The following is a 27,300-nucleotide window of genomic DNA, read 5'->3' on the forward strand; positions in this document are numbered from 1 at the left end:
GGGGGGTGTTACCAGGAAGACCAGATGCCTGGAAGTTGGGCCCCGGCCCCCTCCCCCTCAAACTCAGTAAGCCAGCCCACCCCCTTTGCTCGGACCTACAGCTTCGAGCTGCCTGACCCCTTCTTCCCTGGGGACCGAGAATTCCAGACTCCAGCTCTGCCTCTCAGAGTCCCCAGTGTCACAATCCCAAACAGACAGAGAAAGCTATTAACTAAAAGTTCAAAGTTTTAATCCGAATTTGGACAAGTGCTGGAAAAAAACAAACTTTGGCCATAGAAACCACTCCCCGCAGGCCTCGGAAGAGGACCTGACCATGCCCTCAGCTGCCCAGAGCGGCTCCAAGTCTCCGCGGGTCCCTCCAGGCCACGCCCTCGTGTTCCAATTGGCTGCCGCGCTTGAGCGGGTCAGAAGCTGGACTGCAGTAGAGTGACTCGCAAAGGCCACGCCCCCTCCCCTTGGGTCGGGGCGAGAGGGGCGGTCCCGGAATCCCACGTGGGCTCCCAGGAGGCGGGGCCTGTGCCTCGCCCACTACCTCGGCTCGAGGACCCGGTGGAGCGGGAATTGGCCACGGGAGGCGATTTTGGGGGCGAGGTCACCTGGGGCTTGGGGTTCGACGGAGGAGGCGGTACCGAGGGAAGAGGTTCTCCCCCAGAGTCCAAATTTCCACCTGGAGAGGACGAGTGGGGAATGCAAATAGCAAACTTTGGAATCTGAGATTCCGGATCCCCAGGTCTTTCCTCTCTCCGACCTAGGACTCTGGTCCCCAGCCCTCTCCTCCCCCAGACCCAGGAATCCTGGACCCCAACTCCCTCCTGCCTGGGACCTAGAACTCATCCTGCTTTTTCCTCATCAAGACAAAGGATTCCCAGGGGCCCTCAGATCTTCCCCCAGCAGGACTAGGCCTCTGCCTTCCTCGTCCCAGAAACCCAGGAGCACGCCCTAGGTCCCCAGTCCCTCCTTACCTGTCATCATTCTGTGCCACTGCGACGCCTCAGTGGCCAGAGCTTGAGAGAGGCTGAGGACGCGCTCCCGATGACCCTCGGATGTCGGCAAATAAGGGGTGTTGTTCCTTGGACTAGAAAAAAGATTTGGGGGAGAAGTACCATTAGTTAGTACAGTGATGACCACAGTGCCCCCCGTGTGGCCTTCTGGAAGCTGTAGTCCCTAGCACGTGTCTCTAAGGGACTTTAAACCTGGCGAGACCCGTACAAAAAGCCCACACACACTGTGGGATTTGTAGTCCAGTCATCAGTAAATTTCACCTCATTTCCTGATGGATGGACGGAGTTGTTTGATATGCACTCAGGTGTGCTCACTGGGGCTCTAGGGCTTTCTGATGCCCCGGGAACTCAAGGGCCTCTAAGAGCTGCTGCAATCCGCACTGCTGTTCTCAGGAGACACTAATAACACAGCTGCCCCTGCCCCTTTGGGAAATGGATTCCCTGCTCCTTGCACGCAGGCTCCTTACCTGCTCCAGGAGCCGGAGCTTCTGAGCCACTTCTGGCTTCCTGAGTGTCCTAGGACAGGCTGCAGAGGGAATGGGACATTAGTCACCCTTGCCTGGGAGCCCCCAGTTCTCCCTGTGAGGGTGAAATGAAGGAGGCTGAGCAGAGATGAAACACCCTCCCAGACACACTGACCACGTTTAACTCTGCAGGCAAAGAAGCTTCTTCTCCACAGGACTGAGACCAGACTCACAGAGGACCCCCCACCTTGTTTACCCATGACCAGCCAGAAACAGACCCTCCAAATTCACCCTTTACCTCACAAACGATTGGCTGAACTGTTCATCCCCCAAAAACTAGATGGACACAGAGATAAACGCTTGGTGATCAGCAGACTGAGACGCGCCGATTACAAAAATAATCCTACCTGTAAATCCATCCCACCTAGGACTTGTCTAATTCCTCCCCGGGAGGTCAGATCAAACCGCCCTGGGCAGGCGCTCAGCCCTTCGGATCTGGGGCGCCTCCCACTGCAATATAGCACGAATGAAATCTATTTCCTGACTTGCTCTTTTCTTCCCTGCTCTTTGACAACACATAGTAACTGAAAAGAAAAATCGGGCATCCAATCCAGACCCATGGCCCCTGGTGAGGTGGGGATGTTGTATCTACCCTGCCCCCAACCAGCCCCGCACTGAGAAGGGGACCAGGATGCTGACTACTTCAGCGCAGGGACAAGTTAGGGTGAACTTGGAAACTCAGTTCTGGGTACAAAGGCAGGGAACACCCCCCGTTTTACAGGGAGGGAAACTGAGGCTCGGACTAGAAGCAGAAGATCCAACACCTCCCCTCTGCTCCCCTCACCCTTTGTTCCACGTCGGGCTGGCGTCTGGCAGGGGACAGTGTCCTCCCCAGCGTGAGGAGCCGGGGAGAAGCCGGCCGAGGGAGAAGCCGTCCACACTCCTGGTTTCTGCGTAGCCTTTCCACCTGCTCCTGAGCGCTCATCCGGGGCCGGGCCAGGGGCGCCTGGAGAGATGAGAGGCCCGTCAGGGCTCCAACCTTGGCCTCTGTTTTATCTCTTCCCTGACCCCCTAGCCTCCAGCCTTACCTTTCCAGTAAGTTCACCACCAGATCTCAAAGGGCTCTTTCCACACCCGGAGCCAATGCTGTCCCTCCACTGCTCAGACCCTCCCAGGGTCCCCACGCACCCTCGGGACCAAGGCCTTTAAGACCCTGTGAGGGCCGATCCCTACCCACCTCTCTGGCCTCAACTCTATCAGCTGCCCTGTTTGAAACTGAAAACCACGCACTCCCTGGGACCTATCAAGGTTCTTCACACTAGTGGACAGGACTCTGGGTTGCTTGTGATGAAAAGTGAAATAAAAACAAAAGCCCAAAACCACAAGTCTGAATCAGCTTTGAAAGCAACAGGAAGAACGGAGTTTACTGAGTAACCCAACTGGCAGGAGGGTCAGCCTTGTCGGCATGACAGAGGACTTGACGCCCCGCGTTGCCCTTAAAACCAGAGGAAAGATGCGCACAGAGAGAATGCCACGTGCCAAGCGGAACTGGGCAGCCACAAGCTGAGGGACAACCGGGAGCTGGGAGAGAGCCCCGGAACCACCCCATCCCCCCGTCCTCAGAGGGATTAACAGGATGGAGATAAAGCAAAGAAATTGTTCAGCAAAACAAGAAACCAGGACTTGAAGTTCCGGGAAATTCTCAGCCTATCCATCCTGCAAGACAGGAACAAGCATGTTCTGGCGACAACGCCAAGGGTATGGCTGAACAACCCCTTTGTTAAGAGATTAGGCGTGTGTATCCAGTAAATAATCGCGGCAGAAATGCTGCCAACCCAAACCGAAGGGGACAGAGACTGGATCCAGTAGAGAAAGCCTGGGATGCTACCGGCAGGGAACAGGCCGACAGAGCTATCCAGCCAAAAACACGTGTTATCCTTCAGGAAAGGGGGTCATTTGGACACAGGCACACAGAGAAAAAGCCATGTAATGACCGCAGTTATGGGCCACAAGCCAAGGACGAAGCCTGGGACAGTTCCTTCCCCAGCTCCTGCAGAAGGAGCAAGACCCCGAGGACCCCTTGATTTCAGACTTCCGGCATACAGAACTGTACGTCAATAAACGTGCCGTTTAAGAAAAAATTCAAAAGCAGAGGGTAGAGAACTTCTCACTGCAGTCTCCAACTAGAATCTTCTAAGGGAACAGCTCGGATCCCTCTGTGTCTTGTTGCAGAGCCAATCACTGCAGTTCACTCTGTTTTACTCTGATTTGGCCAATCTTGAGTCCCATGTCCACCTGTTATACACGGAGGGAAGCCCCGCCCCCGCCAAAACGGGACTATATTCTGGAGGGCGGGCCCCTTGTAGGATAGGCTTTCCCCCCCGAGGTGGGTGTTCTAGGAACCCATCTGCAGTATTGCACCAGCTGGCGTTGTTGTGAGAGGCTGCCACTTCAGTGATTTAATTTTTTGAGGACTCTTTCAATAAGTATGCCCATTTCGTGATGGGTGATTTAGGAGCTCACCTGCCCGCACAGTGTTAAGTGTTTAAAAGCGGCATGACCCCAGGGCCTCACCCTTCCTATTCGCCCGATCGTGCCCTGAGTGACTTTTGTTTTCCCCCCTGATGAAAAAAAATCCCTCAGGAGAAACGCTTTGCTGATGCGGAAGGGATGAAACAGAAAACGGCAAAAGGACTAAAAGACATCAAAATCGAGTTCAAAAGCTGTTTTAAGCAGGGGAAGAACATCTCAATAGGTGTAGTTCATCAAATGGAGAATACTTGGAAGGTGACTGAAGTTTAAACATGTAAGAATAAATACACAATTTTTTATAAATGAATTCCAGGGTTTTCGGGTCCCTGTCGTACACACGATACTATACACAGCTCCCTGTACATTGGCTCGGTGTCATTTATTTCTTCATACTGCGTTAGACTCTTGGCCCTAAAGCCTGCCAGGGCCAAATTCAAACTTCTACACATTCATTTGTTTCAAATATAGCAGCCCAAACAGGCAGATAATTTTAGCCATTTAGAGTCTGCCCAACATCTGTTAGCATAGGTAAAGTGAACCTGTAGATAAAAGACTCCAACCAGTCCTGGCTGGTGCAGGCCTGCGAACCAAAGGGCCAGTGGTTCGATTCCCAGTTAGGGCACATGCCTGGGTTGTGGGCCAGGTCCCTGGTTGAGGGCATGTGAGAGGCAACCACACACTAATGTAACCATTGCTGTTTCTCTCCCTCTCTTTCTCCCTCCCTTCCCCTCTCTAAAAATAAAATAAATAAAAAGCAGCTACTGCCCTTAGGGGTCTCCCAGAGACTCCCCTTGTGCTGAGTGTCCTCACGAGCCCCGTAAGCCCCTTTCTCGGATCTCCCTCGACCCCGCTCTGCGAAACGGAAGCTCGCGTGCACTACTGCCACCTCGTGGTCGTATCTTTCTCCTTGATCAGCTCTGAAACGCCAATACCCGCCTTGGCAGCCCGGGAACGCGTGCTTGGGGTGACCGCGTGGTTGGGGTGAAGCAGCAGCAATTCCAGAAGCAGCCCCAACAACCCATGTCCACTGTACACACCGCTGAGGACACAGAAGTTCCCCCCTTCCTAAGAACGACTGATTGATTGTTTCGTAACCACGATAATAAGCGCCAGAAATCCTCTTAAATCTGTTTGACTAGGCCTTTGCAGCGGGCACCCAACGGTGCTGGGCTGAGAACCAGCCAGCCAATCAGTGATGGCCCCGCGCTTCTGAAACTCAGCCAGTCGGCAACAGACGAAGCTTCCCCCGCTCAAGGGCAACAATCCTTAAACACTCCCGGTGCAAAAGCCCGCCAGTTTCGCAACTCCCCACTGTAGGTCCGCCCGTGTGCTTTGCTCAGAACGACTGTATCTTCCAAAAGCAGGCCTATCTTGCCGAAGCAAGTAATAAATTCAGAGTTGTTTCGCATATGTGGCCTGGCCCCTGTGCTAGGGGTACTCTTTTCTGCGTGGCCAAACCTTTTTCATTCACCCAGACTCGGTGCACCTATCTTTTAAAAGGCTTCCTAACGCCCGGGCCACGGGGCTCCGGTTGGAGCGTCGTTGATTACACCACGACGGTTGCGGGTTCGATCCCTCGTCATGGCACATGCCTAAGTAGCAGGCGCCATGTCCGTCACGGTGCGAGCTGGAGGCAACCCATGGATGTTTCTCTTTCACATCAATGTCTGTCTGTCTCTCTCTCTCTCTCTAAAAATCAATAAACATATTCTTGGGTGAGGATTATAAAATAGTGTCTTCTTCATGCATGAGGATTGTGTTCATGCCTCTCCCCCATCAGGCGTAATTCGGGGCTGGGCCCCCAACACCTTCCACACGGCCTGACCCCCAAAAGGCCTCAGGAGATAGATGCTGAGCAAATAAGGGAACTGGGGGGTTTTCCCTGCAGCGACCACACCTCAAGCTTAGGGGGAAGAGCACAGATGGCAGCTCCCTGGCCTTTGTGACCCCCGACTTGGATTGGTCACCTGCCAGCGTCTGAGTGGACGTCAGAATTGTCCCGCCAAGCCCATAAGCCACACCTGCAGGAACGCTTTGGCTGGCGGTGGCCACCGAAATTGGGGGTCGTGATGTAGAGGTTCACTCCCCAGCAAACTTGGCCCTCAAATGGCGGTCCTGGGACACAGGGACTTCTGGGGACCCAGCTCTGGGGTCTGGCACACAAGAAGGTTGCCTGAATTAACCCGCCCTCCGGCTGGCAGCGGGGTACTTGAAGCAAGAGCTCTTGCTCCCACGAGACCGGGAACAGTCGTAGGGTCCCTCACAGCCCAAGGGCTGAGCCCTCCACTGAGCAAACCGTGTTCTGCCCACGCAGAAGGGACGCGTGTCTCTCATCCACACAAGGAATCCTGAAGCCCTGCGTCAACCTGGACGTCGGCACCAGCTCCCTCCCCACGTCTCCGCTTGATCAATTCTAACTCATCCCTCCAGGTTTTGCTGCCTCCAGGACACCATGGCCAACGCACCGGGCTGCCTGGGAGCTGTCCCCCGGAGTCCCCCAACGCCTGTGCCTCCGCCTGCACAGCACACGCCTCCCTCTGTGCTGATCGTGCTGATGCCCGAAGCGCCTCAAAGCCTCGGACTTGGCCTAATTCAGCTCAGGAGCCACAGTGCCCAGGCCAAATCCTGCAGAGAGGAGGCCAGGAACTGCACAGCACCAATGGAAATAACTGCAAGCGTGGCTCTAACTGGTGTGGCTCAGTGGATTGAGCACTGGCCTCCAAACCAAAGGATCCCTGGGTTCGATTCCCAGTCAGGGCACACGCCTGGGTGGCGGGCCAGGTCCCCACTAGGGGGCATGCAATAGGCAACCACACATTGCTGTTTCTCTCCCTCTCTCCTTCCCTTCTCCTCTCTCTAAAAATAAGTAAATAAATGAATCTTTAAAACAAAACCACACAAGCATGAAGCTCAGAGTTAACGAACATACTCACACCTGAACTCCCGGCCTTCTCCCCGCCCCCGGCCCCGTCTCCTGCCTGGTAACTCCACTTTCCCCGATGCCCAGGCCAACAGCCTCATGGGCATTCTTGACTCCGCACACCGCGCCTCTAATCTACCAGGAACGCTTGGGGGCTCCACCTTCAAAATCAGTTCCCAAAAATGTCCTGTCTGCAATTCAAAAAAAAAAAAAAAATCTGAACACTGACATTTGTTTTCTTAAATTGGTGCGTGTCCACCTGGTGGTCACGACATAGGCATCACCTGCGTCTCAGTACACCCTCCTCACCCCGGCTGCTGTGCGCACTGCTATTTTCTTGCCTTTTTGGTTATTTGTGACTTCTGACTTAATTGCTCTGTGAAGATGTCAAAAAGAGCCAAAGATAGCCCCAAGGACAGTGCACAGAGGTGACAGAACCATCTGTTGGTCCCTGAAGCTCGAAGAGTAGGGTCACGTCAGGGACAGGACGGTGGACGTCTGCTGCGACATCTCAGTGAATATGACTCATGAGATACCCTCGTCTGTGATGTGTTGTAAACAGAAAGATGTTGTGAAAGTTTTACAGGGACAGTGATGACCAGGGACTGGTGACAAGAACAGGAACTCTGTGCAGGGCAAAACATGAAAACCTGGATCGTGGGTTGACAAGGGCGTAACTGGAGGACCGAAGGGCGTAACTGGAGGACCGAAGGGCGTAACTGGAGGACCGAAGGGCGTAACTGGAGGACCAAAGGGCGTAACTGGAGGACCGAAGGGCTGAAACAAGTTACAGCGTCTCACAAAGACCTGAACAAACACGGACTGTGAGCGCTGCCAGGCAACGCTGAAGAAGCAAGTGACCTAAAATATTGGACTATCTGGCCCTCGCCGGGTGACTCAGCTGGTTGGAGCGTTGTCCCCGTACACCAAAAGCCCGCATACCTAGGTTGCTGTTCAGTCCCCGGGGGGTGGGGGTGGGGTGTACGGGGGCATACAGGAAGCAACCAATCAATGTTTCTCTCTCTCTCCCTTTCTCTGTAACATCCCCTCTCTCTAAAATCAATTAACAGCCCTGGCTGGTGTAGCTCAGTGGATTGAGCACCAGCCTGCAAACCAAAAGGTCACTGGTTCAATTCCCAGTCAGGGCACATGCCTGGGTTGTGGGCCAGGTCCCCAGTAGGGGGCCTGCAAAAGGCAACCTATCAATATATCTGTCGCACATGGACGTTTCTCTTCCTCTCTTCCTCCCTCCCTTTCTTTTAAAATCAATAAACATATCCCCGGGGTGAGGATTAGAAAAATAGACATATGATGATCTGGAGTTTCAGAGCATCTGCAGACCACCAATTACACTGGTGAGTTTGCTCATATAATAGCTGATGAAAACCGAGTTCTAAAAAATGTATATGATGGATAAAAGTGTTCCACAGCAACACCATACTCCTATAAAAATGTCACCAACAGCAGGGAGAGATGGTAATGACAGATTTGAAGGACGCCAGGCTCAGGTGGTTTGTTTATGGGCACAGGCACACACAAGACACAGTTAGGAACACGTCTGAAATTTTCCTGGGCGTTATGATGCAAACAAGAAGTCGTGGGACCCAGAAAAATCTTTTTGGACAAGGTCAGTAATCACCTGTGATCAGCAGCATGGGACCGCTTACAGGCAAGCTAGACAGGAAAAGAACCATCACGTTAGGGTTCCTGAAAAACTGCTCTGGAAAATCTCCTTCCTGAATGTCTTGTGAAGGGTGGCATTTGGGGGACATTTACTGTCTGCTTTGTGTGGCCTCTACATACAGTTGTTTTTTTTTTTAAGACTATTTATTTTTAGACAGAGGGGCAGGAAGAAAGAGAGAGAGAAGCATCAATGTGTGGTTGTCTCTCGTGCGCCCCCTACCGGGGACCTGGCCTACAACCAGGCATGTGCCCTGATCGGGAATTGAACCAGGGAGCCTTTGGTTCACAGGCCGGCACCCAATCCACTGAACCACTCTGGCAGGGCTAAAATCAATAATTTTTTTTAAACACCATAAAAAGAAGAAGTAAAGAAAATGACTCTGTTGATGAAAACTAAAGGACTTCCTTTTCCCCAAAGTCCTCAGGCAACCTGGCATCACTGACAAGAAGCGGATGATGTTAACTTTGTAATTTAAGCCCAAGGCGATCGGTAAAGGCGAAGCTCCCGCTGGCCAGAAATGCAAGAGCATCACAGCGATGATGCTGACAACGTTGGGGACACAGAGGGAAAACTCCCCACAGAAGAAATGGAGAACTGGGCAATTGGTTCGTTGCTGACCTTAAACAGTGTGTATTTGTCAGTGGCCAAGAGATTCTAACCTGTTCACTCAATTAAAGGGACATGCCCACATGAGGCCCTTCGTTAAAGAGCAGATAACAGCAAGGACAGCGGACTCATCCTCAGGGAACCCCGCTCCTGTCCAGCCTCGGATGTCCGACCACAGTGCGGTGACAGAGTCGAGGGCGTGGCCAGCCACCTCTGCCTCCAGGGTCCTCAAGCCAGCGGATGCCATGAGCACTGACCACAGGTGTATGCTGAGGTGCTTGGCTTCATGTGCACCTGGACTGTGTGACATGGTGTCTTCCTAAACCATGTCCTTAGAAATAAAAAGTGCCTGATATTTGTGATCTGTTTTTATTCCACTCTGACATGCTCATTTAGTAGATTATTGCTATTTTCAAAAAATCGACATGTAAATTGACATGGTATTTACTGCTTTTACCCCATTTAATATGAATATTCATAATTTTATCAAAGAAATATTAATGTGTTTAATTAAGGGTGCTGTGCCAGACGCCGCCGGAGGTTTTATATAACACACAGTGTACGCACTGTATTATGGGTCTAGGATCTGCAAATTTTTGCATTTTGAATTACAGCTGGTCTCAGGGGTGCGGGGTAAGATTTGAACACCAGTATGTCTAGGACCCAACCATCTCCCAACATCTCCATTTCTTGTCACCTAGTGGAAACTGCTAGTTATCTCCCACCTGGCCTAGCTTCCAGCGGCCGGCTCCTCACTGGCCTCCCAGAGCCCTTGCAGGGATGTCTGTTCCCCCACATGGCCACCAGAGGGCGCCCGTTCCCACTTAGTGCAGCCGAGGTTCCTCTGCTCAGACCTCCCCAGGGCTCCCGGCTTGCTCAGAGTCAAAGCAGTCTCCACCGTGGCCCATAGGCCCAGCTAGGTCTGCTCCCATTACCCACCTGTCCTCATATCCACACTGGTTTTCCAGATGTTTCTCCAACACGCCAGACCCATTCCTGCCTCCTAACCTTTGCCTGTAATGCTCTTCCTCCAGACATCCCCCAGGTCTCCTGCAGGTATCTGCACAAACATCGCCTTCCCATGAAGCCACCCCAGACCAGGCCATTTACAGTCACACCCCTTCCCCAAGCATCCCTAACTCTCCTCACTGTGATCTGTTTTCATTTAGCACTTACAATGTACAAAATAATATACAGTAAATTGATTGTTTATGATCTGCCCCTGACATCCACTGGAGTACCAGATGCATAATGGAAAATTTGGGTCCTGGCTGAGTAGCTCAGTTGGTTAGAGCGTTGTCCTGATGTGCCAAGGTTGTGAGTTCGATCCCTAGTCAGGGCACACTGGGAACCAACCAATGAATGCATAAATAAGTGGAACGATAAGTTGATCTCTCTGTCTCTCTCTCTCTCCTTCCCTCCCTTCCCCTCGTGCTCTAAAATCAATCAATAAAAAGTGTTTAAAAATAGCTAAGGTAGCACATTTTTTAAAAAAATAAATAAGGGAAAAATATGTTTCTCATCTTGTTCACATCTGCGACTTCAGCACCTGAACAGCTCTGTGCATTAGAACATTCCTCAGTGATGGAAAAGTTGTACCTGCACCGTCCTGCAGGGCGGCACTGGCCGTGTGTGGCTCCTGAGCAACTGAAGTGTGCTGAATGTGAGTGAATGTTTAATTCTATTTCACTTCAATTCATTTTTAAAAAGACTTTATTTCTTTATTTTTAAGGATAGGGGAAGGGAGGGAGAAAGAAAGGGAGAGCAACATCAATGTGTGGTTGCCTCTTGTGTCCCCTACTGGGGACCTGGCCCACAACCCAAACATGTGCCCTGACTGGGAATTGAACTGGTGACCCTTTGGGTCTCAGGCCAATGCCCAATCCACTGAGCCATACCAGCCAGGATTCACTTTAATTCATTTACATTTAAACAGTCACCAAATACATGATGACGGAAGATGATTTGACCTTGGGCGGTGGGCACACAATACAATATATGGGTCATGTATCGTAGAAATGTACCCTTGAAACCTATATGATCTTATTAATCAATGTGGTCCCAATAAATTTAATTTAAAAAAATAACAACAGCCCTGGCCACAGGTGGTTAGAGCGTTGTCCTGATGTGCCAAGATTGCAGGTTCGATCCCCAGTCAGGGAACATACAAGAAACAACTAATGAATGCGTTAATAAATGGAACAACAAATCAATGTCTCTCTCTCTCTCTCTCTCTCTCTTTCTCCTCCCTCCCCTCTTTTCTCTTTCTCCCTTCCTATCTAAAATCAACTTTTTTAGCTTTTAAAATAGTAAGTCAGATGGAAAACACATGGCATATAAAACAAAAAGCAACAAAGGAAAAACAAAATAAAAAGACAAGTTCATAGATGCAAACAACAGGATGGTGCTTACCAGAGGGAAAGGGGATGGGGGGGGAATAGAGTATAAAGAGGGTCAAAATATGGTGACGGAAGGAAACTAGACTTTGTGGGGGGAAAACGTTTAAACAGTCACATGTGGCTACTCGCTCCCTTACTGGACAGTGAAGAAGGTATTTAATCAACATTTGTTGAATGAATGAATGAACTGAAAAATGAATGAATGAATGAATGAATGGAGTACTTACTATATCCGGGCACTACTTCCAACCCTTCTTAGGCATTCATCTAGTCTGAATCCTCACACCAGCTGAAGGTGGAAGGCCCTGCTATTAGCTCCATTTTGCGGATCAGAAAATGGAGGTAGAGAGAGGTTTAGTAACTGACCCAAAGTCACACAGCTTAGAAGGGGCAGAGACAAAATTTAATCCCAATACTCTTAACAAATCACATTCTCTCTGATCTGGTATGTAGCCTCTTCCAGCTTTTTCCCCCACGAGTGGGGGAATCTGTGGTGGTCAGATCGGAGGGCTGTGGGGGCCAGAGGCACTGCCTACCTTGGTTCCTGGCTGTGGGGAAGCGGGGCAGTGGTTCTCATGGCTGGAAGCCTGGGAGATCCTTGGAGATCCAAGACCTGGAAGGGCAGAAGGGAACGTGGTGAGGACAGGGATGCTGCGCAAGTCCCGCCCAGCCCAAGATGCTCACCTGAGCGAGGGCTGGCGTGGTCTCTGTCGCCGCCAGGGGGCCGCCCCCAGTCAGCCTCTGGGGACCTGGATGAGCTCAGTTCCAAGGATTCAGGCAGGCTCTGGAAGGGCTGGGGAAGAGGAATCATGATCATCGTTATCGTTATTAGTAACCGTTTTTTAAGTACTTAACATCGGAGACAGAGCGCAATAAGATTAAACTTGAAAACCACATAATCTGGTCTCAAATCTCAGCTCCACCATTTATTAGCTGTGTAATCTTGATAGGGGAACTCAAGAGTTATGGATTTGAGCTTCAGTCATAGTTGATAGGTTTAAGTGATTAATGCCCGTGGAAAGCTGTTATTCCAGGAATTGGAATGTAATTCAATCTTTGTGCCCCAGGGGATCAAGTGAGGAAGACAATATCTTAGCCATTGTCTTCCAGGGGTGAACAGCAGCCACTCAACTAAGGAACTGTTGATCCGCAGATAAAGAAATAATAGGAAAATCTCAGCTGGACTGCAACTCTTATCTGATTAATATTTTTTCCAAACCCCTTACCTACCCTTTCTTCTCCTTATAAAAAGATTAGCTTGAAATGAGATGTTAAGATGGTTTTTGAGGGTACATAACCCACCATCTTCTCAGATTGCTGGCATCTGATAAAACGCCATAAAGAATCAACCCTTGTCTCTACTTATTGGCTCTGGTAGTGACAGGCAGCACACACACCGACTTTTCCAATTTCGGTCTTCGGCAAGTTACTTTCCCTCTCTGAGCCACATTTCAGCTTCTGATATAAGGATTGAATGCACACGCAAGGCCCTTAGAGGGGTGCCTGGCACAGGGCAGGGCATTTCAAGTGGGAGGTTTTATAATGATCCTGTTTCTGGTCCAGTACTGTGTTAGCTCATTAAATCCCCTCAATAAATCTATGGGACACCCCTTAATTTTCTTATTGTACATATGGGGAAACTGAAGCTCAGAGAACGAGGTCAATCACTGATGGCGCAAAGAAAGCGGAGCTGGGATCTGAATCAAGTCTCCTCGATACATGATCTGAAGGTCATGGCAAGCAGTGGCTCTAACCCAGGTGTAACAGTAGCAGCTCCTGCTTCCTGGGTGCCATCTCCGTGTCAGGCACTTCCTAGTCACCCTTTCTCCTTCTTCTTATAGAGCACCACAGGATGGAGATTAGGGTCAGCAGTGTCTGGTAAATGTTTAGCCAATGCTTCTCTGGAAGGAAAGAGCCCTGGTTTGTAATGTTTGCCAGTTACCATGGTGTAAATACTCCTACCACGGTCAATTTCAAGCATCGGGTCAGGACATCAATGAATGCAGGGCTGGGAAGAGATGCAGGCAGTTGGCCCTTGGAAGGTAGTGGGAGCTGGGTCCAGCACACCAATGGCCTATGATCACATATGACTTGTAAGGAATAAAGGCTTCCAGAGCTTAGGATACTTGTCTGAGGTTGGTTAGCTGGTCAAGGGAGAGCAAAAGAGGTGAGCAGGTGATGAGTTTGGCTGGGGGCAGATGGGACAGAAAGCTGGGGTTGGGGAGAGAGGTATGTGAATCTTACCTCTCTCTCTAAAGACTCCTCGCCTTGAAGTGCAGGGGGTGGGGAGTCAGGCTCAGGGTCAGGAGGTGGTTTCTGAGGACCCCCCAGACCTGCCAGGGTGTCTTCCATCATCCACAGCTGCTGCTGAGCAGAAGTTCTTTCCTGGAGGAAAGGAATGTGCTTCTTGAAAGTGCAAAAATGCAAGAGGAGTTAAAGTTGATAGGCCACAGCAGGAACTGAAATTAGCTGGGCTATATTTATGGAGTTATGACTGTGTGGCCCTGGTCAAATGGACTGTGGCTCAGTTGGTTGGAGTTTCATCCTGTGAACTGAGGGGTTACGGGTTCAATCCCTGGTTGGGCCGCTTACAAGAGGCAACTAACTGATCAATGTCTCTCCCTCACATTGCATCGATGTTTCTCTCCCTCTCTCTCCCTCCCTCTCCCTCTCTTTAGAGTCAATGAGCATGTCCTCAGGTGAAGACAAAAAAATTTTTTTTTAAATGGACTACATGTGCATATAGAGGCTATATTTTGGATATCTATTTCCATGTGGATATTTCATTGACCCACAACCATTTCTGAAAAACATTGTCTTTTTTATGCTGTTCTGCAGTGTTACCTCTGTCATAAATAGGTGGCCATACAAATCTATTGATTCTGTTTCTGAATACTCTATTAGATCTCTTTGGTCCATTTGTCTAATGTTGTGTCAATACTACACTGCCTTATTAACTGTAACATTACAGTCAGACTGGACATCCAGTTGTGTTAGTCCTCCAGCTTTATTCTTGGAGGTTGCCTTGGCTACTCATGGTCTTTTGTGCTTCCAAATACAATTTAGAGACAGCATGTCAATCTCCACACAAAAACCTTTGGGTATGTATTAGGATTGTAGATCCCCACTGGGGAAATTCACTTGGAGAGACTGTATCTTTGCATTCGTGTACCTTTCCTATCCATGAACATGGTATATCTCCCCATTTATACCTTCTCTCAATGATGTTCAGTGCCTATTAGAGTAGATATCTTGCAAATCTTTTGTGTAATTTCTTCCTAGATATTTTATTTGCTTATGTTAATTACAAACACTATTGTTTATAAATACTTATTTTCTATTGTTTGGCACTAGTAAATAGGAAGACAATTGCTATTAACCTTGCATTCAGTAGCCTTGTTGAATATGCTTATTCTAATAGTATATCTGGAAGTCATTTTTAGTATTCTACATAATATACACAATTGGGTCATCTGTAAATAAAAATAGCTTTACTTCTTCCTTTTTGGCCTTTATACCTATTATTTATTCCTCAGACTTGTACTGTCTAGGACCTATGGTACGATGCTGACTAGATCTGGTAATAGCACACATCCGTGTCTTATTCCAGATATCAGGGGGAATGCTTTCAATATTTCTCTCACCACTACAATGTTTGCTTTAAATTTGTTACAAATCTCTTTTATCATATTAAGGAAGTTCCTTTCTACTCCTACTTTGCTGAGAGCTTTTATCATGAATGAGTGTTGAATTGTCATTTTTTTCCTGCATTTATTGAGACAATCATGTAGTTTTTCTCCATTATCTTGTTAAACGTGATGAAATGCATGGAATGATTTTCAAATGTTAAACTAACCTTGCATTCCTGTAGTAAATCCATTTAGTTGTGATATATAGTTTTTCTTCATATATTGCTGGTGGTGAGTGATACTTAACACCAGTAGATGGGGGATTAGAGTTGAGAAGTGGATTTTAGGAAGCAGTGGGAGAGTTTGCCATAAAGAAATCAGGACTTACATCTCCAAGTACACATGTAATACTACAAGTCAATGTTTTTAACTAAAGATAAATGATTTGCTAGGCTTCATTCTAAGCCTAGCAAATGAGTTTTTGCTAGGCTTAGAATGAAGAAGTGGATCTGAGGCTAAGCCACAGGGCTTATGCTTCCTGAGTGGGGATTTAGAACTGGGCAGTCCAGAGGACAAATCTAACAGCAAAAGTAAAAACGAACTTGCAGGAATGGGCCAGGGTGGACAAGTGGAGTTTTGACACAGAGGATAGGGCTTCAAAATAAGAGGAGAGATTTAAAATCAGAGGGGAGAGTGGTTCTGAATCTGAAGATGAGGTTTAAAGGAAGAACTTTAATAAAGGGTTTAAAAGGAAAGGAAAGGTCCTGACTGGTGTGGCTCAGTGGGCTGGGTGTCGTCCTGCAAACTGAAGGGGCACCGGTTTGATTCCCGGTCAGGGCACGTGTCTAGGTTGCAAGCCAGGTCCCCAATTCAGGGTGAGCGAGAGACAGCCGATCAATGTTTCTCTCCCTCTCTTCCTCCCTTTCCGTCTTTTTAAAAATAAATAAATAAAATCTTTAAAACAAATAAAATAAAGGAAAGAAGGGGAGAAGCTTGTGATAAAGTAGGAAGTACTTCAATTCTGTAGGAGGGGCTTAAATGCCCAAAGGATTTCCAGGGGGACTTGGAGTGGAGGGCAGGGCTTGGGGACTGGGACAGGGATATACCTGGGGGGACCCAAGGTGCAGCAGGTACTCAAGGGTCTCTCTCAAGGTGCCCAGCTCCCGCTCCAGGTCACTGTACGTGTCCCAAACCCGCTCTCGCTCCTCAGGACCCAGAAAGGGGGAGACACAGAGTTAGCATGCCCACCCACTAGAGCTTTCCCCACTCTGTCTTTTCCCAGATAAGGAGGAGGGAGGGAGGCCTGGTCTCTGGTGTCCTGGGGTGGGGGCGGGGGGCGGGTGGGTACATGAACTACAATTCCCAAAGGTCTTTTTGCTCCAACTACTGGGAACCCCAGAGTCTGTATGGAACCTGTCATTCCAGTAAGCTGCTAGTGCAGAGAAGTAACAGCTTTCCCTGAACCCTCTGTATCGCCGCCGCCTTCCCCTTGGGCACAGCTGATGACTGTTGGGATAGTCGGGACCACAGCCCCGTGCATCCCTGGGCCGCGGAAACCTCTGTGCCGTGACCACAATGACTATAGCAGCTAACATTTACTAGGCCCTTCATGTGTGTTAAGTGCTGCTCTTAGCAACTTGTGAAGTTGGTACTATTGTTTCCATTCTACAGATAACAGTATGTAGAGCTAACACTTAAATATTGCTTATCGCATGCCAGGTACCTAAGTGTTAGATATTCATTCATTCATTTACGTATATTTATGAAATCTTCACAATGACCCTATGAATTAACTACTGTATTTACTGTCTCGAGTTTACATAAGATGCATCTAAGGCCCTGAGGGATTAAGTAACTTTTCTAAGGTCACAGGGCTACTATGAGTGGGAGGGAGGTTCAAAGTTGGGAATCCCGTATCAAAATCACCCTCTTACACCACTAAATTAAGTTCTGCAGCTTCCTGGCTACTCAGCATCTGAGACAGTCAAGGTTGCTGGTTTAAAATTTGGGGAGAGGGAGCCCTGATTGGTGTGGCTCAGTGGGTTGGGCATCACTCCTCAAAGCGAAAGGTCGCCGGTTTGATTCCCAGTCAGGGCACATGTCTGGGTTGCAGGCCAGGTCCCCAGTCGGGTGCATGCAAGAAGCAACTGATGTTTCTCTCCCTCTCTTTATCCCTCTCTTTCCCTCTCTCTCTATAAATAAATAAATAAATAAATAAATAAATAAATAAAATCTTTTAAGAAATTGGAGGAGGGGGCAATTCTCCAGAACTACCTTCCCAAGAGCTCTTGGGGTCAGGTCCCCTTCTGGGATAACCTGTAGAGTCCTGGGGCCCCCTGCAAGGGCATGTCCCTTTCCAGATGCTCACCTGAGTCAGGTGACAAAGAGTGGCCCTCACACTGACCAGTCGGTCCTGCAGGAGGCGCTGGCGCCCCCAGGCCCTCCGGGGAGCTGCGGCCTCCCCCGGGGCTTGGCCCAGCTGCTGCCTGGTCAGCTCCAGGGCTGCTTCTAGCTGCTCCTGCAGCAGGAGGGGGAAAGGCGACTCTTCTGAAGCCACACCCAGCCCGAGGGAAAGAGAAGGGTGTCTTCCCACATCCGGTCATCCCGCAGTGCAGAGGAGCGGGGAGGAGCGGGAAGGGCTACTGGCAGGTGGGCCGTCTAGGTATCTGTTCCCACCCCAGAGCCCCGCACCTTCTCCTCCTGTCTCTGGTCTATCTGCTCCTGCAGCCTCTTCAGGAGCCGGTCTTGCCCACACAGTTTGGTCAACAGAGTCTGAAGAAAGGCGGACAGGAGACATTCCTGGACCGGACCTGGCTCGTCCCACCCTCCGCCTCCCCCCTCTCTGTCCCGCCCCCTACAATTTTCTCTCCCCAACTCTGGGAACTCAGCAAGGGTTCCCAGAACTTACATCTGTCTCCAAGCTCTGGTGGAAGGTTGAGTCCGGGGGCGGACCCGGCTGAGAAAAAGGGGAAAAGCTGGGGGTCACGTGGGCAGGCAGGTCCTTACGGCAGCTCAGTCCTGAGGCAGGTCCTGTTTGTCCTGACTGACACCCCTCTCCTCATTAGCTTCGTTCCAGGCTTCAGCAAACCTCAGTAGACCGACTGCCTAATTTTTGGCTTTAGGAAGCTACCATGGGCTCTGTTACCAAATAGCTAGAGCAAATATGTTAACTAATGGAAAAAATTTAGACATTTCCTTTACAACTGAGAATAAAGCAAGGGTGCCCACTACCACCGTTACTGTTTAACACAGTATTAGAGATCCTGACCAATGCTATAAGAAAGAGGAAACAGCCCTGGCCGGGTAGCTTAGTTGGTTAGAGCATCACCCTGATACATCGAGGCTGCAGGTTTGATCCCTGGTCAGGGCACATAGAAGAATCAATCGTGCTGGCTGGTGTAGCTCAATGGATTGAGTGCCAGTCCGCGAACTGAAAGGTCACCGGTTCCCAGTCAGGGAACACGCCTGGGTTGCGGGCCAGGTCTCCAGTTGAGAGGCAACCAATTGATGTAGCTCTCGCATATCACATCGGTGTTTCCCTCCCTCTCTTTCTCTCTCCGTTCCCCTCTCTCTAAAAATAAATAACATCTTAAAAATAGTTTTAAAAATCAACCAAAGAATGCATAAATAAGTGGAACAACAAATTGATGTTTCTCTCTTTCTCTGCCTCCTTTTCTCTCTCAAATCAATAAATTAAAAAAAAAAGGAAAGGAAACAAAAAGAGGTGTAAGAATAGGAAGGGGGGAATAAAACCATCATTTACTCCTCTACCCATATGCTCCTCTACTCAGAAAGGCCAACAGAATTAAAGAGTAATTAGAACAAATAGAATTCAGCAAGCATACCAAGTTCAAGATGGAGATACAAACATTAACAGCACATCTCTACACCATCAATAACTAGAAAACATAATTTTCAAAGAAGATACCATTGAAATAGCTATAAAAACTATCAGTACTGGAGAGGCTACCTTAACTAAGAACACATAAGATTTCTGTGGAAAAAACTTTAAAACTCAAATAAAAGATCTAGAAGATGATATGAGTGGAGAGAGAGTCTATTTATATGCTACCCAGTTTTCAGCGACACTAGGAAACTAACAGAAGCACCTACCCAAGGACACTGAAACGTTTGATCCTGCCTAGGCACACTTGTTCAGGAGAGGTGCGTCGGCAGAGCAAAGAACACAAGGGAGCTGCTCGGGCAGATTCAAGGTGCCCCAGGCTACTTACCAATAAAACCATGGAAGCCCGAGTCCCGGGAGATCTTGGGGGAAGCTGAATATAAGTGGAGGAGCCAGAGGGGGCCTGGGAGGAATATTGAAAAAGAGATGGTTAAAAATTGGCATGTGTTAGCAATACATATTACAGTGGGTGTGTCCTGAACTGAAATGCCATAGGAGACTCTTTGGGGTTCAAATGGGACCTACAAAGCTCCCTCAACTACCTCCGCTCCAGCTCTGTGCCACTGTGGGGACAGAGAGGATGACAGTCAATAGACAACCACGGCCAAACAGCCCCAGGCACGCTTGAAGCTGCCATCTATTCTCACTCTCACACTTGCAGTTAGCTGTGGATATTCTGGGCTACAATCCCATGAGGCTCAGAGAAAATAGCAGGTGACCCACTTGGAAAGATAAACTGAAGACACCAGGCAGTTGCAACCCACACTACTTCACAGGACATTGCCTTGAAGGAGAGTATTCTGGACTACAATTCCCATAATGGCCCGATATCAGCCTTAAACGACAGCCCTGCCGACTGATGGAAGATAAAGTCTATTCTCTCTCAACATCTGAACCCAGCTGTGATTATGCCGAACTACAATCCCCATGATGCTGAGCGGGCAACAGCCTATGGACCAGCTTGGACCGAGAGCCTCAGGACCCCAGTGGAGATGTCGTCTTCTGCCCCATCACCTCTCTACTCACCTGCGTTCTGGTCTCTTGACTCCAGTGCTGGGGACTCCTGGGCGGCCTTCCTCCCCCAGCCTCAGAGGAGGGTCCTCGGCGGGGAGTGGGGGGCCGGGAAAGGGTGTGGCGCTGGGGACCCCCATCCAGGGGAGGCCGCACATCGATGCGACTCAGTGGGGTATGGGGTCTGGCAGGGAGGGCAGTGTCACCTGAAGAAGGAGGGAGTCTGCGTGCAGGAGCAGAACGGGGCCGAGGGAGGCTCAGAGGGGAGGAGGGGCGCGAGAGGGGTGTGAACAAGCTGTGCGGAGGAGAGAATCGGGAAACTAGGTTAACTAGAGCCCCTCACCCCACTGCCCACCAAGTCAGCCTCAAGGACGTGTCTTGTCTCCCTTCAGTGAGTCTCACCGTCCCTCTAAGAGCAGAACCCTTCTCTTGGTTAGATCCTGAATAATTTCCCCCTTTGTGGCAACTCCTACTTAAACCTTTTCCCGACTGGAATTCCAGCAAATCACACGCAGGGAAGAAAGGGCTAAGCCACGCCCCCCGAGGAGTCCCCGTCCCCGCCCTCCCCTTAGGCCACGCCCCAACATAACTTCACCGTCCCCCACCCCCCCTATTAAGTCTCCTCCCAGACTCCCTTGTCCAACTCACTCCGGGCTCCTCGTCCTCTGAATCCCTGGTCCAGACTGGAGGTCGGCGGTGTGGCTAGGAGTGGGCAGCCCCGGGCTGCCACGACCTCTGGACAGCCGAGCCACTTCCGCCGATTCTAAGCTGCGCTCCTCTTCCACTTTGCTCACCTCCGGGGGACCCCCGGGGCCGCCAGGGCCCTCCCCAGGCTGGGGACGTGCAGGTGACCTGGGTCGCCCACTAGTCAGTGGGCACAGAAAAAGACATCACTCCTTTGAACCTCATAAGAGCCCTTATTCTCATTTCATAGAAAAAGGCACAGGGACCTATACAGAAAAAAAGGGAGGTGGTGTACTATAAATCATTGTCCCCATTTTGCAGATGGGAAAACGAAGGCCCTAGTGTGGAAGTGACTTGTACAGGGCCACAAGGTCCATTCAAGTCACTGAACCCAATGCCCCAGATTACGACTCTCCAACCGGAACACTGGTCACGGCCGGGATAGAGACAGCCCGAAGCCTTGTTTTTTGAAAAGCTGACGACGTGTAACGGGCAACCTCACGGTGTAGACTTCTGAGGGAGCCAATCAAAGAGTGTCGAATGTTGACAAGGGAGGCTGGACAAAGTGATGGACACCCTTAGAGGGAAAGGCATTTGCTGATTGGAAGAGCTGAATTTCTTCCAATGGTGGGGCCTGAAGGGCGGGGCCTCCTTAGCTAGAAGACTATTGATTGGGTGTCGAGGGCCTCAAAGGGAGGAGTTGGGAATGTTTAGAGCGCCAAGGCCAGGGGCGTGGCCTATAGCTCACCAATCATCTCCCTCCGCTCGGGAGGCCCGGCCCAGCGCGCGTAGCCAGCCCCGCAGGTCCTCCAGCGTGTCAGCAGCCAGGATGTAGGTCCTCATGCCCGGGTGCTCCGCCTGCGGGAGGAGAAAGCTGGGGACCTGGACGCCTGGACCCTCCAAAAAGGAGGATGCCATCCATCCCAGCCAAGATCTTTTATCTGCAATAACGGATGACCTAATGCTTTCCCGCATCGCCTAGTGCCGTAGTGCCCATAGTGGGACGGAGGAACTCACGGTGAAGGTGAAGCGCCGCCCTCGGGGGGCTCCTGGCCCATCTGGCCTGATACTGTAGCTGGGGAGCAGAACGCTGCCCAGGACGCTCTCCTCACGGCTGTCTGCAAAAGAGGCGCGGGGGTCAGTGGTCACACAGAGATCTGAAGGCCAAGAGGCTAGAGGAAAGGGAGGGTGGGAGGGGCGTCCGCTACCCCCTGCCAGCTGGACCACTGACCCTTGTAATAGAAGAGGCAATGGCCGGAGAGAACGAACCAGCGGCGTTTCCAGAGCCGGAGCCCGGAACTGTCCTGGGGAGAGAGAGTGGGAGGAGAGGCATGACCAGGGAAGAGGACAAAAGGAGAAGGAGGCAGTGATACTGGGGGACAAAGGCCCACAGACAGGGGAGGACAGAAACATGTTTGATGCAATAGATTCAGACGGAGAACCAGAAGGCAATGCCTGAGGTTGAGAGGACATACAATTCTGACACAGTCAGACCTGAGTTTGACTCCTAGCTCCACCACTTTCAAATTATGCCCTTTGACCAGTCATTTCCCCACTAGGGCCTGAAGGTTTTCTCATCTGTCAACTGGGAATTGAGACGTTACGGGAAGTTTGGAACAAGATACGTGTCACGTGCGGGCAGGGGCTGTACGTATCTGATGATTGTGGAGCCTGAGACACAGAGAGGCCAGGAAGGTGGCACCGAGTCATAACCCACATCCTGCATCTCCCCATCCTCTTGCCAGCACTACTCCATCGCCAACCTTGTGCCCGTCTTCTCTTCAGCCCCTTCCCAAGAAGCAGTAGGGTCACTTAAAATGATAAATCAGATCACATGAGTCCCCTGCTCAAGCTGACCGTCACACTTGGAATAAGTCGCAAATTCCTTCCCCTGGTTTACTAGCTTACAGGGAGTCTCAAATCCGGGCATGTATAATAAGCCTCACCAGGAGGGCATGTTAAAACTGGATTCCTGGATCCAGTCCCCCAGAGTTCCTGCGTCAGTAGATCTGGGGTGGGACTTGACAAACACCTGTCCAGCAAGTTCCCAGGTGATGCCGACGCTGCTAGTCCGGGACCACGCTTTGAGAATCCTTGCCCGATCTGCCCCCTCGGCTTGCTCCAAACACCAAGCCGCTGGCCCGTTGCTGGGTCTTTTACTTCCAGATTCCCGCTGCCCCTACTCCCGATTTTAGCATTATGGGCTCCTTCTTGTCATTCAGTTCTCAAGCTCACATGTCACCTCCTCAGAGACACCTTCCCTGACCAAGAGACAAAGGTGGCCTTCATCCCTCAGCCACTTTTGAAAACCTCCCCCGTGCTATTGCTTCACAGCATTTAATTTAACAGGAATTCCTACAGTCTGAAATCATTGATTTCACCTACTTCGTTTACATATTATATACAACATGTACTATTCCATTTATTTATACACTAATTTGTTATCCATGCCCGTCCCACCCTCATTTTGAATGGACTATAGAGGTACTTGTCCTGTTTGCATGGTATATGACCCAGGGCTCGGCACATTGCAATGTCCAAGAGGTGGTCACGGAATGGATGAATGAAACAATGACAGAATAAGGAGAGAAGCAGTGGTAGCAAAGAAACAAACACATTGGTGACCGGGAAGGAGAGAAAGAGCGGGCAGCCAGGGGCACAGCCTCTAGCATCCCTCAGAGCGTCCTTCCCGCCTCCCGCTCACACCACCTGCTTCTGCAGCCAGCCTCTGATGTGCACCGGGAGGTTGGGATCCCTTCGGAGCGCATTGCCTCTCTTCCCGAAGGCATGCACCTTGCTCACTGCCCGGGCGGGCTTCTGAGGAGAGAAGGACAGATGTGAACAGGACCTCCGGATGGGCCTGGGGAGGCAGTGCCCTTGCCTGGCCGCCCACGGAGACTGGGTGAAGGAGGGAACTGAGTTTTGAGGTCAGAGTGGGGTGTGCGTAGCGGAGAGCTGAGAGACACTTCACGTGCGGAGAGAGGCGTTCAGGAGCAAGCAGGAGGCAAGGACAGGCTGATGGGGAAGGAATTTGGGAATCAGGGTCCACTGCCAAGGGAAGGGTGCCCTTGGCCACGGATGTGGTGCAGCCTTTGGGAGCTGAACTGGATATGCTGCCTGGGAGGTCCCCACAATCAGGAGGGGCTTCCATGCTGAGTCCCCGGTGATGGGTCAGCCAGAATCAAAGGGCACTTTGCGGCCGGGGAGAGTCATCCCTTGGCAACCATGTCCTAGGTAGAGGGGGGGCTCTGAGTCACTCCATCCCAATAGACAGAGCCCCCCACCCGGGCACACAGGCGTCTCAGGCATCCAGAGCCGCATTCCCGCAGGATGCCCTGAGGGAGGGCGGCGGCCAAGGTCACATTTGAATCTATGGATTCTGAACTTGGGAAACTGGAAATGAGTAAGGGGAATGGCAGGAGGACGAGGAAGCAAGTGTCACTGAACTCTAGGCGGGGGTGGGGGGCCATTTGGGATGCAAGTATCTTGAGCCTCAAGGAGCCTTATCATCGGAGAAAGGTCTTTGACAGATTTCAGGACCGGGTAGACGGGAGGGCTACAGACCGGACAGGGAGTTCTTTGCCCTAATCAAGAGTAGCCTCTGCTTCCAAGTTCTGGGGGGCGGGGCAGCACTCCTGGCTGGGGAGTGGCCTTATCTTAGCAACCAGAGTCAACGGGGTTGTTACTCTGGCTTTGAATCAGGGAAAGAAAAAAAAAAGGGGTGGGGACAGCTGGAAGTGTCTCGGAATTCCTAGCTGCAGCTAGTGGGCAATTCAGTACACAGCTAGGTCTGGCAGACACCATTGCTAAGGATCCTTGCTCTTCATTTTTTTTTTTTTTTTTTTAGAGATTTCATTTATTTATTTTTAGAGAGAGGGGAAGGGAGGGAGAAAGGAAGAGAAGCATCCATATGAGAGAAAAACAGTGATCAGTTGCCTCTCGAACACACCCCAACTGGGAACCAAACCTGCAACCCAAGCATGTGCCCTCACCAGGAATCGAACCAGCGACCTTTGTGAAGGTCGCTGGTTCAATTCCCGGGACAACACCGAACCCACTGAGCAACAACGAGTCCCTGGGGTAGCGCTGAACCCAGGGTTGGGAAACGGGAAGATGGGGCAGCCCAGAGCCCTCCCCTCCTCCCCGGCCCCAGCAAGAAGCTCCAACCTTCGTGCTTAAGCTGCCGAGGGAGGAGATGGTAGAGGCGCTGCTGGCCAGGCTGAGGCTGCTCCGAGGCCTGCCCTCCTCCATCAGGGGCTTGGGGAGAGAAAGAAAGCGACTGTGTGCATGTCTCTGTAGCTGACCCGGCTGGGGACAGAGACGAGGTCAGGGGCTCGCAGGTCAGAGGAGGCTGAGGAGAAAGAGCCTGTTGTGTGGGGACTGGGGGGCCGGGGGAGGCCCTGGCCCGGGGACGCATACCAAGAGCGGTGCCAAGAGAGGTGGGCGGCACTGGCAGCTGCGGGGAGGGGGCAGCTGTCTGCGGCCCAAGACAGAGAATAGGGGCTCCTTTATTCTTGCCCCCTGCACTCTGGCCAGGAATTTGACCCTCTCTGTGCTTAGGGACCCCTCCATTCCCTGCCTCTTTCCGGCTGCCCCCAGCTACTTGTCTCCTGCCCTCCCACACACACCCCAAACCATCCCTGCCAAGCCCTGGGGCGCCAGGAATGCACATCCAGGCCGCCCCTCCCGGCCCAGCCAGGGGACTTACCAGTTCTGGGGTCCCAAGGACAGGGGGCAAGAGGGCAGCGGTATGCATGGGTGCTGGGGCACCCAGCCACAGCCTCCCTCCTCTGTGTGTCAGGTGCTGCCCCTCCTAGTCCTCAGTCTCACTTACCTGCTCACTCACACTCTTCTCGTCTCTGTGTCTGAGGGTCTCTCTTGCTCTCACGCTCTCCCTTCCTTTCAGGCTGTCTCTCTGTCCAGTCTCACCTTCTCTCTCCCTCACTAATCTCTGTCCCTTCCAGTCTCTCCCTCACTCATTTCCTTCCTCTCTCTCTCTCTCTCAAACACACACACACACACAGAGACACACCCCTGTCACTTTCTCTCTCAGTCTTTCTGTTTCTGTCCAAATCTTCCTCCCTCGGACTCACAGACTCTCTTCCTTAAGTCTCCATCTCATTCTCTCCCTCTCTCCCTCACACTCAGTCTCTTCCCCTTTCTCTTTCTCTCTGCGGCCTTCCGCTCCCTGATTCTTCTTCTCACTTTCTCTTCGCCCCTCTCCCAGTTTCTCTCTCTCTGCTGGTCTTTCCCTCCGTCTGCCAGCCGCCCACGCCGCTGTCTCCCCTCCCAATCCCGGCTGACCCCGCCCCTCTGGGCCTCCCCACCACAGCCTGACCCCTGGCTCAGCGGCCCCTACAGCTGAGGGGAGGAGCTGGGCCCCCCTGACTCCTGGGTCCCTGCTGGGCTGGAGCCCGGAGAACCGGGGTCCCATATGGGCTGAGGCTAACACTCCTGAATGTTTGGAGAGTAGGAGCTGGACCTGGACTCCTTGGTCCCCGCGGGCAGGTCGGGACAGGAGCCCTGAATCACTGGTGCCCTGAGTGGAGACAGCTTGGATCTTGGAAGAGGTGAGGTTTCAGACCCCTGGGTATCTGGGAAGGGGCGAGCTAGGACTCGGGACTCCTGAGTCATGCACGGAGCCGGAGCCGGGGGTCTGGAAGCGAGCCTCTGTGAGGATGGGCTTAGGTCCTCCGGGGAGGAGGGAGTGGCCTTGGATTCCTGGACCGTATCTAGAGCGGGAACAAGCTGACAGGGTCAGATTTCCACTTCAGATCCAGGTGAGAATTCCGCTCTAGACTGAGGCTCAGGAGGGCGACATGGTTTCTGGGCAGATTCTGAGGAGCAAAATCATGGACCAGGTAGGGGGATTGGGCTGGGGAACTGAGACTCTCTCGCTGGACCTGGAACTTTTGGCAGAAGACCCCTGCTCCCATGACGATCAGTCGATACCACCTAACCAGAATTTCAGTTTGTGTAATCGGAGTTTTTGGGGAAGCTGAAGCGGGTGAAATCCAGCCAGGGAGCCTTGTGCATGAAACCAGAACAGGTCTGAGCTCTTCGTTTCATATCTACTCACCAAACACTGGGTAAGTGCCTACTATGTGCCAGGCACTGAGAGGAAAGCAGTGAGCAAAGGGCCTGCAGTCAGAGTGCTTACGTTCTAGTTTTCATTTTGCAATGAACCTTCGCACCCTACTGTGATCATCCTGGGCAGGTGATTCCATTCCCAAGCCTCAGTTTCCTCGTTCGTGAAATAAAAACAATAATACCCTCCCACACCGCGGAGGAAGCCCACCGGATCTGAAGGTGGGAGACTCTGGACTGGGGCCTGCTAGTTAAATTGGGGTGGGAAGGTATTTTCCAGAAACGTGTCAAGAGAGCTCCCTCGCTGCTTCAGCAGGTTACGCGTTTGATTGACAGGTCGCTCGTTTCGGGGCGTGGCCACGTTCAAACCCAGCCGTGA

The 27,300-nt window shown here is 51.2% G+C and overlaps 1 protein-coding gene across 1 annotated transcript; it reads right to left on the reverse strand.

Annotated features, from left to right (window-relative positions):
* Window positions 1-252: 252 nt before the first annotated feature.
* Window positions 253-25,849, reverse strand: PLEKHA4 (pleckstrin homology domain containing A4). Its single transcript, XM_054588689.1, has 20 exons — window positions 25,669-25,849; window positions 25,002-25,091; window positions 23,544-23,651; window positions 22,066-22,138; window positions 21,852-21,952; window positions 21,583-21,692; window positions 20,799-21,014; window positions 20,166-20,445; window positions 19,468-19,542; window positions 18,144-18,191; window positions 17,927-18,007; window positions 17,604-17,753; window positions 16,342-16,440; window positions 13,851-13,991; window positions 12,291-12,399; window positions 12,143-12,219; window positions 2,310-2,471; window positions 1,469-1,527; window positions 963-1,075; window positions 253-667 (listed from the first exon to the last, which is right to left on the reverse strand). The coding sequence occupies exons 2-20, from the start codon at window positions 25,083-25,085 to the stop codon at window positions 405-407; spliced, it is 2,349 nt and encodes a 782-aa protein (XP_054444664.1). The 5' UTR covers window positions 25,086-25,091; window positions 25,669-25,849; the 3' UTR covers window positions 253-404.
* Between the last annotated feature and the right edge of the window lie 1,451 nt (window positions 25,850-27,300).

The sequence above is a fragment of the Pteronotus mesoamericanus genome, unplaced genomic scaffold (assembly GCF_021234165.1).
Source record: "Pteronotus mesoamericanus isolate MK-2021 breed Mesoamerican mustached bat unplaced genomic scaffold, CSHL_Meso_final scaffold_137, whole genome shotgun sequence".
In the NCBI taxonomy this organism is placed as follows: Eukaryota; Metazoa; Chordata; class Mammalia; order Chiroptera; family Mormoopidae; genus Pteronotus; species Pteronotus mesoamericanus.